Here is a 14236-nt window from a genome sequence, read left to right on the forward strand (position 1 = left end):
TTGCGTTCTAGGAGCACAAGCCCCTGTGCAGAAGTTTTTTTTTTTTTTTTCACTCAGACTCGTCGACGTCTATGCGGCGGCAGGACGGGAGACAAGAGAAGTTATTTTTTTACGGCATATTCTTGTCAGCTATAAAATTAGACAACATATTCAAACTGATTTTCTTACGAACAGAAACCCTTCTTTACGCGTCCCTTTGAAATACACTCTTACGATCCGCAGTTCAGCTGGCTAACAGTTTCAGTGTATAGCGTCATGTTATACTGCGTTATATATACGGTGCTGTCAGGTCAGGCCTCTACAAACTGCCGTTGTGGTCTGTGCAAATAAGCGACACGACAGGGTGCAGGGTCGACATCTTTCAAAACACCTGCGGCTGCTAGCGATATCTCGCGTCTTTTCCTTCCTCTGCTGGACCTTCTCTGAGGGTGGTAGTATAAGCTACGCGCCAGTACAACTCGCCGAACGAACTGTACGCGAACCTTGAACCACGCCTTGACCAGCTTAGCCTTTCGAGCCCGGATGACTCTCACAAAGGCAAAATGCAGCTCATATATAGAAAGCGGGTCACTGACTTCGCCGTATGCTCGGGTAACCACGTGTTCCAGCTCACGTTGTTAGCCTGCCACCAGAGCCGCCAAAGGAAGGACTGGCGCCTTGCACGGTGGCATAACGAAGTCCAAAAGCAAAGGCACTGGCCGCCTGGCTTAACCCGTTCGCATTGATGCGGTGTCGATAAGCGGCAGACCCGCAAGTAATGAGGTTAGAGTCACGCTTCGCACGGGCTGCTTTTTCTTGGCTCATTTTTCTTTACTGTATAATACTATCGGAATCACCAAGTCACTTCCTCCGTTCAATGCACACACACACACACACACACACACACACACACACACACACACACACACACACACACACACACACACACACACACACACACACACACACACACACACACACACACACACACGCACGCAGTCACAGCGCAATGCTTGAAGGAGGCTGGTCGTCTAACTTCCACAAAGTTCTTCGGTTGTGTCCCTTTTATGCCGTCCTTTCTCATTCTTTTTTGCGGATTTCAGTAATTCCTTCTTTGGTCGATTTCCGACAACCGGTTGCGGCAAGCTGAAATGGAAACGTGACTTGCACGCGGATATGTTATTTTTCAGCTGCGCGCCATGCCCTCTGTCACTTGTATTTCATTCTGGACGCTAAGACCATCGGCTGGACATCTACATATAAGCTTGCGAATGCAAAGTCGACTGAAACGATTTACGCAGCCTCAGACTTGCTCTAACGCCACGTATCATCAAGGCAGAAGGATACAGCGCAAGATGGAGATATGTGGTTGGCTGTTCGCCCGCAGTTAGTTGGTCACACGCAATCGGAGAGATACGCGCATATTAGAGGAAGCACTCATGCATTTGTCTTCAAGGGTCCCGCTGTGACTTTTAATGGGAACCTTCTGTTCAGTACAGTGCCTGTTGGTGCAGAATGACGTGGCGGAGAAGCCCCAAAAGGCACGTTCCCGACACATTTCCCGAATAACCAGCTCGAGACTTATTTGGATATATTTACAGATGGCTGCCTTTTCTGCTACAAACCTCGAGGCCTGACAATGAGTTCAAACAACGGCAATTGCAGCGACGCCTCTGAGGTACTGACTCTCATGTACATCTTGAAAGCTACGGTGAGACAAATGAATAAAGCTCTGCAATACCTGCTTAAAAGCCTAAAGGCGTCTCTACAGAGCAGCCGTTTGAAATTATTAACGCTGCTAAGCTGCCTCACCGCAGCGTATAGAGCTGTCGTGCGCTATCCACCGAGAAGCACAGTGAAACATGTGCGCATGTTGCGATCATCATCCTACACCGTGCCTCATCGACGTTCCCTGAGATGTCCAATCTCCATCGCCCAGACGCATATGTAACGCGCTCGGAAAACTAAAAAGTCCACCGAGGCCGGCCCCCTATACTTTCCTGGGCTTAAGTTTGCTGAACTTTTGACAAAGTGTAGCAGGCCAGACTGCAGCGCTCTGAAGCTACATTACTACGAGGAGTACAATGAACACCGGGCGCACGCGCCATCCGGGCACAAGACTCGGCTGACCAGCTTGCCCGCGAGACTTGGACCAGGCCGCCGGTAATCCCCTGGCCCTCCCTGCCCATGGCCGATAGGCACATGTTTACAAGAAGATCGAGGATAGGCGGCGTACAGGGGGAAACGACACGGAAAATTCGAGTCGGGACGAACCGCTGACCTCCAGTAAAGTTTAATGATAGGCGACGAAAATATATGCATAGACCAAGGGGCATGCGCAGGTGCAAAAAACCTCAAGGCCACAAAAACACGAATGAGCACGTGATCCTATGATAAGAAAAAGTAACAGAAACATTAAGCTGACAAAAAGAAAAAAGAAAACGTGTGAGTTTAGAAATACGCGTCTCGGCTTTTTTTTTTTTTTTTCGTGTCGTTACCTCTGTGGATTACCATCATGGATCACCATCAAAATAGTAAACGCGCTGCTTGAGGTAAGACGAAGGACTGGCAGTAGGGAACGAGAGGAAACACAGACAAAGTGATGCTTAACTCAAGCAGAGCGCTTAGCCTCGGGGTCAAACCAATCATTCTCCGCAGCAGCCTTATGAAAATTGATTATCAACATGCCCACTCGCACATCCTTTCAGTTTATACAAGAACACCGCTAATCTGTAACATTACGCCCAACACCAAATTCAGACACAACTCCCGCGTTTCTTCCAGCTAACTGTATATCTCACAGAAAAGCGCACACTAAAACCATACAAATTAACACAGTACTGCACCCAAGCCTGTCGTCACAGCAACGAACTGCCTTTGTAGCAAAAGGCTTCTAAGGCTGAGGACCTACATCTATACATACAGCTAGCTCTGTCTTTCAGCTCCCGATTATTGCACATTTCCTTGCTAATTAATCCTGCAATCCTGTAATCCAATTATTACTGTAATTGCAACTAATTCCTAAAATAAATCGGAGCCAGCCATTCTGTTTCTTATATCTACATCAGACTCAAGAGACGGCCTGTTTGTTACTGGAGGAATGTTCATAAGAAAAAAAGAAAAAAAGCGGCAAGGCAAGGGAAGGAGCAGACGCGTTTACGAAAGTAAACCGCAAAATAAAACGTGCAGGCGGTGAAGAGGAAAACTTCAGTCCTGCCGCACATGAACTACAGTACGAAAAAAAAGAGAGAAAGAGAAAAATTTAGGAGGAAAGATGGCCGAAGGCCGGGTTTGGGGCAACGGCGGGACCAAATTAAACGCTGACCGACGCCGAAGCTATTATGTATAGTATCATTTTTCCTTGACGCAGATCAAGCGCACAAAGACACGGACGTCGAAAAGAAGACAAACAAGGCGCTGTTTGTCGTCCGTGTCTCTGCGCGCTTGACCTGCCTTAAGGAAAATGATGCCGTACCAACAAGCTCGGATCCAGACCCTTGTTCATGACACGTATTCTTGTGTACAAGCGAGCCGAAGGTGTCATCACGCAGACGCAGTGTGGCGAGCGATCGTCACGTAGTTTGCGCGAAGCCTCAATCGCCCTAATGCTTCAGGTGTCGCTTTTGCCGCCTTCGCCTTCTCACCGTTGTCGAACGGGCCTGAGAAAGTGCGCGTCTGCAACTAACAGATCAACAAGAAGGGTTGGGGGGGGACAAAAAGAAAGTACTGATTGTTGCTACACATGCCGAAGCGTTCTTTGTTTACTGTTTTTTCGTTCATTGTTCTTTTCATTTCTTATTTACCAAGGAAAATGAAAACTAACACTAAAGAATAAGAAAACACGCGACACCCTTTTCACCGGCGAGTATTCAACCAAGATATATATATATATATATATATATATATATATATATATATATATATATATATATATATATATATTGACAACTGAGCTGCATATAAGCTTGGTGATAAGGGTAGAATGTATTGCCTGCGCTGACTTGCTCTCTCTCTATAAAGATTGTAAATAAACGTGCACCGCGAAATTAACCTTGAATTGCCATTCTTTCTTTCTTTTTACTCTTTTATTCATGAAATTTTTTGCATAAAGCTGACTCCACGAGCAGTTTATTTTATTCACTGCTAATAGTCAGTAGACCGTTTAAAGACAGCCCGTCGACCAATGATTAAAAAAAAGACCGAAATTGATAAAATGCGCGTCGGAGTCTGCTATCTCTGCAAAGCAATCAACACATATATAAAGTACACACGGACACAACACGAAAGGACGAATAGCAACAAGGACACAGGCGCGCGTACACAGATGCGTTACAACAAACTCTTTGGCCAGGGTAGTGCAAAGAAGCAATACAGAAACGAACAAAAGCACCCAGTCAAGCGGACGATCACACAAACAAACAAACAAACAAACAAACAAACAAACAAACAAATGCGCATGGCAAAACGCAGTTTTCCGCGGTTCTACACAGAGGCATGCTTGTATCGCCGCCATCTGCTAAGATGCAAAGGCTACGCTGTCCTTGGTTATCCTCCCTACCTTTCCCTCTTCGTTTTTTTTTCTCTCTCTCTCTCTGTTGTTGGCCGTTTACTTTGGGTTCGTGGTTTTGGAATGCAGCCTTGAAAGAGGAATATTAAAAGGAATAAACACGTGACAAAGCGGGTTTTTGTAGGAAGCCCAAACAGGCCGCATGTTTCTATTCGATAAGGAGTCGTACTTAAAGTAAGTATGTAAGGAAGATTTCAGCTCGCAAAAACTACTTGTCAGTTTCCGGCTACGCTCCTGAATTTAGTACGTGCTATTTACCATATGCGGGCTCCTCACTACATAAACCAGCGGCGTTGTTATTATTGTTTTTCTTTAATAAAAGATTTTTCTTTTTTACCGCCCTCTCGACAGATCACTGCTGCTCAAGACGCCCCACTGTAGTGGAGACTGCAGAAAACTGCGTCAAGCAGACAGTGGGCAAAACAAAAACAGTGCTGAAAAAAAAAAACACACACACTTACGAAGGTGAGACGGAGGAAGGGAGGCGGAGCTATCTGTTCAATGCGTGACGTCACGAGGAAGCACACGTGGGATTGGGCGCAGCTTCTGGGCGGACGCATCTCGTCGGCGACGTGGCTCGGCAAGACACAGTAAGCACAGTGCATGGTGTGGCGTATGCAGGGCACATTCCCTATAAAGCTGGAATCCAAGCTGGTGTGCGAGGTATTGACAAGCGTGGGTATAAGCAAAGAAATACGCGCAAAAGCAGATTGACACGCATCTTCGTTGACTTGTTCTTGTTCCCTAGTGAAATTACGCAAGCCACTCTGGGGGTTGCAATGTGGGCTTGACATAAAAACTGTTTACAGCGCAAACACATGCAACCACAAAGTATAGGGGACAGGACAAGTTTTAATGAAGTACCTTTCTTGTTAAGTGGGCCCTTCCTTCTGTGTTCTTCCCTCTTCTTGCATCACTGACCTTTTACTCTGTCCCTTATACTTTGTGGTTGCATGTGTTTGCGCTGTAAACAGTTTTTATGTCAAGTATGCACCAACTCGCCCAGAAAGAAGTTTTAATGAATGTGGGCTTGTTGGTAATGCATCTTCAAGGGGAGTACGGTAGCGCGATTAAAAGACGGGACAAAAGAAGAAACATAGGGACACATACAGCGCTAACTTTGGGGGATCGGCCATGAATCGGGCGGTGAAGGAACTGCTATCATTTTTTTTAACCAGAAATTTCCCTGTGATGATCATTGTGAACCTCTGTCATGGGTTGCACCTACTAAGGGGGGTAGGGTAGGCTCAGAATTGGGTGGTTCGAGGCAGCTAAAGGAAATTCTTATTTGTAAACGATGAACGCAAAGTAAAAGAAATAAAGAAATGAGACGTTGCAATCACTAGACTAGTATGCGAGCGAGCAGTCAGACTAACTGAAAGGTGAATGTTAAAATAGGCTACAGTCAAGGAGAAATTAATGTTAGCAAAGAACTTAGAGATACCACTTTATGTGAAGGGAATGGAAATTTGATATCTAGAATAAAGATAGAATTCATTTCGTGTTCGTACATTTTTGTTCATATTCTCTTTTGCCCCGTGCACTGGGGGGCACGTTAGAGATCCCCTGGTGGTCAAAATCAAATCCCCCCCACTACCGTGTGCCTCATCGTCAGATCGTGGTTTTGGCACGTAAAACCGCAGAATTCAATTCAATTCTACTCCTTCTTTGTTTTCTGTGTAAACGTCGATGGCATGTTTCTATTTCCCGGTATGACAAGAAGAAGCCGGCACAACTTTCAGATTCGAACATCTCCTACGTAATTAATTTAGTACATAAAGAAAAGTCACAATTGCAATGTCCCAGGCCACTCTTTAGGGCTGCCTTTTCTGTTTCTTTCCAATCATACGTATCCCGTTATTAATTACGTGTTATCGCCCTGACAAATAACATCGCCTGAGTGACCATCAGTGCACCGGTTGCTCTATGGTTATCGTGTTCGTTTCAAATCAAATCAAATCAAATCAAGTTTATTCATTACAAACAAAGAAACGGTTACATTTTTGTTTTACAGACGAGGGTCCCAAAGTCGAAGACTGTAACCGGGACCCTCGGTGGGTAATTATAAGAAAAAAAATTACATAGGTGGCAGGACAGAAATAAAACTTATACAATGTACACTAACAGAAACGAAGAACTGTAGTGCAACAACAGAAAAGTGATTACAATGTACCGTAATACTAACAAAAAATAAAAATATTGGCGTACAACAGAACCTTTAAATTATGTGAGGAAGGAACAGAACGAAATAGAGAAAAATATGATCGGCAGGCCGAGATGAACATGAACTAAAAATATAAGTGTGCTAGAAATATACATATACAAAATTTTAACAGACACAAAAAACATGAGAATACATAAAAAAGCATTATGAGCAAAACGACTAAATGCAACAGCAAGCATGTGAACAGCAAAACATAAGAGAAATAGGGTAATAAATAATACATTTGGAACCTTAATTGCGTCACTGCGCCAAAAGGAACTCTTTAAGGGATTTTTTGAAGGCATAGAATGATGTGAGTGATTTTATGTTTGATGGTAAGTGATTCCATAAAGATATGCCAGCGAAAGATGATGTTAGTTTACCATAGTTGGTACGGACACGAGGCAGTAAAAAATTTCTGTTAAAGGCAAACCTAGTTCTATTGTGGTTATGTAAATCATTTAGGTCAACGAATTCGTAAAGCAATTGGTTGTTAAGTAACTTAAAAAATAAGATTGTTAAATTATATTGAAACAAGTTCACGGTCGTTAAAATGAGGTTTTGACGGAGCAAAATGGATGCATTTGACTGACGAGGACTGCTAGTAATGATACGAATGGCTTGATTTTGTAAATGCTGAACTGATGACAGGTGGCAATTGTATGTGTTGCCCCAGGCAGCGATTCCATAGTTAATATGACTATGGATAAAAGCAAAGTAAAGTGATAAAAGAGCCTTGCGAGAAAAGAAGGCGCGTGCTTTTATTAGAGCGCGAATGCCAAATGCCGTTTTTTTCTTAATGTTGTTAACGTGGGAGTCAAATTTGAGGTTAGCATCCAGGAGAACACCGAGGAATAGAACCAGGTCACCGGCTGGTATTTGATGAGCACCAAGTGTTAATGCTTGTGGAGAAGTTAGGACCCTGTGACCACTATTGAATATAATATATTTAGTTTTCTCTGGATTAATAATTAGGTAATTACTGAGACACCATTCTATAACGTCAGTTAGCGCAGCATTTAACTTTGATGTTAATGAGATTAACGACGTGTCTGATAATGATATGGTGGTGTCATCGGCGTATAAAACGCAGTGAGATGAATGTAAAAGGTTTGGTAAGTCATTAATGTAAATAATAAATAGTAATGGACCGAGAATGGACCCCTGGGGCACACCTAAGTTAATTATTTTAGTTTGAGAAAGGGCACCCGCTACAGAAACCACGTACTGCCTATCCAACAAATAGCTTTTTAATAGATTTTAATAGTTTAATAATAATAATAGTTTGTAAGCATCATTACTGAAAGGATGTAACCGCCGACTCGCACACAGTCAATGCGATTGACCAGTGGTGAGAAAAGGAAATTAATTACTATAGAAAATAAAAAAAAATTAACCTGTCAGCTTATGTGTTTCCGGCTGAAAAAGAAGCGAGAACGCCGTGAAATCTGGGCCATCACGATTTCACTGAGGACGCTGCGATTTGGGCTTGAAATTCAATTAAGTTTTGCACTTTATTTATTCAGCCGAAATGCAACGCAGAGGTACTTCTCAAAGCGCAGTTTCTCAAACTATTCTCGATTTAGTGTTTGTTCTCAGATACTGTTCTGTTAGACGCCGTATCACCCGCGGTACACGAATTGCCTCCTATCTGTGTGCGTTAGACTAATAAAGCGCTTGCATCTGATCGCATCCCTCATTTTGTGTGGCAAAGGGTTAAACGCAAGCATGCGTGTGCGCCAAATTAAGAGGGTACAAGCGAGCGTGCGGTGCAAAGGACGAGTGCAGTGTCGTGCAGTGAAGTGCAACGAACAGCCCCCCCCCCCCCTCCCCCCCCCCCCCCAGTACGTCACCAGTGCTGTGTGAGCCTTAGCCCACCGTCGCAGTACAGGTACTCTGCGAGCGTCTCGCAGAGTACCTAGGCGTCTCGAAGAGTCTTATAGGCACACTCATTAAAGGTCCACCTTCCGAATGATGAAAGCTGGCAATCGGCCCACCGGCCTGCCCACTGCAGATACACGAAACAGTTGCGCTGCGTTCCAGACCTCTGCTAGAAAATTGCGCAGCTCTACTTTGAAGCCTAGCCCTGAGGCAAAGCGTTCTTAGCGTTTGCGTAACATGTCCTCATGGCGACAACACTTCGCATTTCCCGACTGTTTCTTCAGTCTTCTCGTAAGGCGAGCTGCCGATATAAAGGCGGCGCATGCACGGCACTTCTGACATCAGTATGCTGCAGCAATAAAAGGCATTGCGCACAATTCTGACATTTACGTAAGCAGCGAATCACTGACTTCCAGTGCATATTATGAGTCGAATGTTAACGACGCGGCTCGCATAATGACATCACGTTCGACGGCAGACAGACAGACAGACAGAGAACTTTTATTTTGGTCCTGAGAAGACGATGAGTGTCCCCGTTAGGGGGCAGCGTCTGCGGGCCGCACCCACGACGGAGCCGGGAGGTTGAGACTCTCGGCGATATCGCGGGCTCTCTGGACAGCCCTGAGTTGCTCTTCCTTGGCGGAGCTGGTGACGAGCCGGAGCCAGTCTTCCTCTGAAGAGGGAGACCCTGAGCCCCCGCACAAGTCGGGGCACTGCCAGAGCATGTGCTTAAGAGTGCATCTGGGATGTCCACAGCGCGGACAGCCCGGGTTGATGCCACCTAGGAACTTTGAGCAAATAAATGGAGACGGATACGTCTCCGTCTGCAGCATCCGCAGGGTGATTGCCTGTGGTCTGTTTAGGTGTGGGTGTGGAAGTGGAAACTTCCGACGCCCTAGTTGATAGTGCCTGCAGACCTCGTTAAAAGTAAGGAGAGGGTCCCTGTGCCATTGCCACCCCCCAGCCTCCGATTGCCCACTTCCGGCGCGGCGGGTGAGATCTCGCGCCTGGGAGTGAGCAAGTTCGTTGGCGTTGGGGACGGCTTCATGAGCATCGCTGCCCATGTGACCGGGGAACCAGATTAAGTGTTTTTTGCCTGTCCAAGATGCTGCAGAGAGAACGCGAGCGGCTTCCTTGCATACCGAGCCTTTCATGAATGCTCTAACGGCAGCTCGCGAGTCTGTGAAAATAGTGGAACGGTTCGTGGTGGCCATGGCGATGGCTACAGCCACCTGTTCGGCTTTGTCGGCGTTCACATTTTGATGCGTAAGCGACGTCAGCAGCTCCCCCCGCAGCGATGTAGCCACCGAAACAAAATGATTGGAAGCAGCGTATTGCGCAGCGTCGACGAAGGCGACGGTGTCCTCAATCTTAGCCGCCAGGCTAAGGAGGGCCCTGGCCCTCGCTTTACGTCTACCGTAATTGTGCTGAGGGTGCATATTTCTAGGTATCTGGGATACCGAATACATTTCTCTGACTTTGACGGGGAGCGCGCACTCCCTCTGTTTGGTGATGCACGAACCTTGACCGATATAGTAGCTGCCTGCCGGCTTCCGTGGAAGCCAGTCTTGCAACTTGTGACATCTGCTGCGCCTCGACTATCTCTTCAAAGGTGTTGTGGACACCTAGCTCCAACAGCCTTTCAGTACTGGTGCTCTGTGGGAGACCCAGTGCCTTTTTTATGCTCTTGCGAATGATTGTTTCTACTCTAGCTGCGTCCCTTCTGCTCCATTTGTGGGCCAGGGCTATATAGTTAATGTGGCTGATTAGGAAGGCGTGGAAGAGTCGCCTTAGATTATCCTCCGATAGCCCCCCTTTTTTGTTGGCCACCCTCGTGATTAACTTTGTCATGGAATCGGCTTTGGTTGCGATGCGCTCTAATGTGTAGTCATTACTGCCGTCCTCCTCCAGGAACATGCCCAGGATTCTGATTCTGTGTACTACCGGAATGACGGATCCGGTCGCGGTGGTGATAGAGATATCGGGAGGTGTCCCTTTCTTTGCACCGATTGTGGGTCGGTATAGTAGCAGTTCCGATTTCTTAGCCGACAGGCAGAGTCCTGCCTTCGCGAGAAACTCCTGAACGACTGTGATCGCTGTTTGTAATTTCTCTTCGATGTACCCGTCGCTACCTCCCTCGCACCAGACTGTGATGTCGTCGGCGTAGAAGGCGTGACCGATACCCTCAATCTCGGCCAGCTTTTGGGAAAGAGCTCTCATGGATAAGTTGAATAAAAAAGGGGAGAGGACTGCCCCTTGCGGGGTGCCTCTGGGACCGAGATCGAATGTTCTCGAGCCCAGAGCTCCTAGGCAAATAGTGGCTTTTCTATCCTTTAGGAAGGAGCTGACGTACTTGTAGAATTTTTGTCCTAGACCTGCTTCTTTAATCGATTCGAGGATGTGAGAGTGTGTTACCTTGTCGAAGGCCTTTTCTAGGTCGAGTGCCAGGACGGCCCTGGTGTCTCTGGAGGCCTTGTCAATAATCTTATGTTTTAGAAGCAGCATTACGTCCTGTGTGGACATGGATGGTCTGAATCCAATTTGATTAAACGGAAATAGATTTCTTTCCTCTGTGAATTTAGCGGCCCTATTGAGAATGACGTGCTCGGCGACCTTTCCCACACAGGAAGTGAGTGAAATCGGCCGTACAGAGCCAAGCTCTAAGGGTTTCCCTGGCTTCGGGATGAGGATTACGGTCGCGTTACGCCACTCCAGTGGTACCTCGCCTGTCTCCCAAACCTCGTTGATTTTATTTGTGAGGAGCTCGATGGCCCCATCATCCAAATTCTTTAAGAGTTTATTTGTGATCCCTTCGACGGCAAAGATTTAGCGCATGCCGCTTACTTCGCCGTCTTCGTTTGGAATGTGAAAAAACAAAAAAACGGCTTGTAGAAATAAGTACTTGCGGCCCTTCCTTCTTCTTTTTTTTTCGACTGCCGCAGACTGCGAATGCGTCTATTTTCGTCTGTTTTCTGAAGCGCCTGGTATGAAGCAACGTTTTCGGTGACCAACACTTTGCCTGCGGTAAATGCACACTGTGTTCAACAGATTCGCATTGGCTGTCGCCGTCATAGTTTCGCAAGAGCGCAATACCATGAGCACGGCTCTACAATTAGGAAAGGGAACCTACATCGGCAGTGCTTTCTTCGCGGGTGTGCTAATATAGAAAAAGAAAGTAGACAGACATAAAAACCAAAGATGCCTTGCAGTGGCGCTGTAGGCGGACAGGCGCATTCACACCGAAGGCGGGGCGGGCAAAGCGGGCAGGCGGAAAGCGGAAAGCGGCGAAAACCTCCTCGCCGAGCGGCCAAAGCAGGCGGAAAACGCGGCGGGCAGCCCGATCGCTCTCGGACCGATTTTTTCCGCCCCGCCGGAGCTTCCCGCTTTCCCGCAGCCAACCAGGGCTCGAGGAGACAAGCCGACTCAAAAGGCATCCACCGGGACAGCTGAATTTTGCGCTGCACTTTTGATCGACACCTTGTTGCGCGATGCTATGTGACAAGAGACACGACGTACTCAAGGACACTGAATACAAGCATCAAAGCACTGGCATGACCAATTCGCTCTCGTTCTTGCAAGGCGGGGCGGACCCACCAGCGGTGTTGGCGGGCGGTCTTCGAGCTTTCTGCTGCTCGTCTTGAAAAGCTCCTGAAGTAGCGGCGAGTAGAATGCCAACTATTTCGTCTTCTTCGTCCGAGCTGCTTCACAAGTGGTTAGCAAGCGCGAGCGGTTGTCCAGACGACGGTGGTGCGGTGACGACGCTCGCGCGCGCGCGTTGAGGACGGGCGACTGGTGCCAAGAGATGGCGACACGTGTGCCACGAAAACGCCGGATGCTCCGCCCTCGCTGCCACGCGGGCCGCCAGGCAAGCCGTCCGGTCTGAACAGGCGCGCGCGCTCACCGCCTCGCCGCGTTGAAAATCCGCTTGGCCGCTTAGCCGCTCCGCTTTCGGTGTGAGCCCGTAGCGACCGCGTGTCTTTCACACCGCCTTCTCCAAATCTCTCTGAACCACGTCGTAGGTTCAAAGAAGTCGTTCGGGCATAGCTTTTAGAATAAATTGTTCTCAGCGCCGCGACTGCTACAGCTTCCAAGTTGTCGCGACGTTTCTGCATGCACGCTTCCACCTTTTTGGTGTCACGACCAATACCAGTTGATGGTTGAAATGCATCACTTGATGGTTGAGCGCCAGTGGTGTTCTATGCCTTGTCCTTATCTCTTTTAATTTCTTAACTATACCAAGTAGATCACCAGTGAACACATGCGGTCTTGTGAAACCGGCATGCATGAAATCCGAGCTATATAGAATAAGAATAAATATATATATATTCTATATATATATATATATAGAATAAATAAGTGCGCGCGACTCAAGTTTCCCCGGTCTAATAGACGAGAGAGCGCGCCGGGTCCGAGATTGTGCTGCCGGACACTCACGTCTTGAGCGCGACTAGCGAGTAGAAGATCCTGGGCATGATGAGCAGAGGCTTGTCCCTGAGCACCGCTTCGATCGTTTCGTCGGCCACGTACTCGGGCCGCAGGAAGCCGAACACGCCCGGCTCCACGCCGGCGAACATGCCCGTGTTGATGAAGAAGGGGCACACGGTGGTGAAGCGAATGCCCGTGCAGCCCTCGGTGGCCATCTCCATGGCCAGCGACTCCTGGAAGCCCACCGCGGCGAACTTGGAGCCGCAGTAGTCGGTCAGCCGGCACACACCGCCCAGTCCGGCCAGCGACGCGATCGACACGATGTGGCCGTGATTCGCGGCCATCATGTCCGGAAGGAACGCCTTCACCACCTGCGCAGACGAGGAGAAAAGGAAATGGCTTGAGCGAGGGGGCTGAAACCCGTGTTTCGGTTTGATAGTGATTGATTGATTGATTGATTGATTGATTGACTGATTTTAACGTCCAAAAGTGATCCTGGGTCCACGAGACAGGCCGTAGCAGATGGCTCCGAATAAATTTTGACCACTTGAGGTTCTGTAACGTGCACCTAAATCTACGTTGCACGAGCGCTTTTACATTTCACCCCATCGAAATGCGGCCGCCGCGGCCGGGAATGGATCCCGCCACCTCGGGCTCAGCGCCGATCGCCGGTCGCCATTGAGTTACCGCGGGGGGTCGGTTTTCTATCACAGGGGGGGAAAAATTTAAAAAAAAACAGATGGAGGCACATACACAGCGACAAAAATGTGGACATGCAATAAAGCACACAAAGTCACCGTGTGAGGAACGGGGTTTCGGAGCTTCGGCCAGCGCTTTTTCCCAAAGTGTCAGCAAGCTTGAGGGACACTTAGAGCGGCTCAAGGTGATGTGCATGTGGGTAGTTCGAGACGCACATCCCCTGATCATGACGTGACATGACGTATGTCTCATAGCGAAAGTGGCTAGGCGCCTAGTGAAACCTGGCATATATATTGCAACCAAGCCACTATTTGTGAAAAAAAGGGTAATTGTAATTCATAAAAGATTTTTAGAAAAATTTCTAGAGCGCATAAAAGAAAAATACTATTGGGAAAGATGTAGAGGAGGACGGAATACTTTGAAGCAAGAAACTTTGGCGCGGTGCAGTTTCTTCGTCGATATCTGTGCTATCTGGTTCTTGG

General features: G+C 47.5%; 1 protein-coding gene across 2 annotated transcripts in view; it reads right to left on the reverse strand.

The window, feature by feature from the left end:
• The window catches only part of LOC139057442 (epidermal retinol dehydrogenase 2-like), a 101075-nt gene that overhangs the window by 24891 nt on the left and 61948 nt on the right, over positions 1–14236 (reverse strand). For both annotated transcript variants that reach the window (XM_070535725.1, XM_070535726.1), the window contains exon 2: positions 13065–13426. In XM_070535725.1, coding sequence (XP_070391826.1) covers positions 13065–13426 — 362 coding nt within the window. The remainder of the gene's footprint in view (positions 1–13064; positions 13427–14236) is intronic.

Source organism: Dermacentor albipictus, chromosome 3, assembly GCF_038994185.2.
Source record: "Dermacentor albipictus isolate Rhodes 1998 colony chromosome 3, USDA_Dalb.pri_finalv2, whole genome shotgun sequence".
Classification (NCBI taxonomy): Eukaryota; Metazoa; Arthropoda; class Arachnida; order Ixodida; family Ixodidae; genus Dermacentor; species Dermacentor albipictus.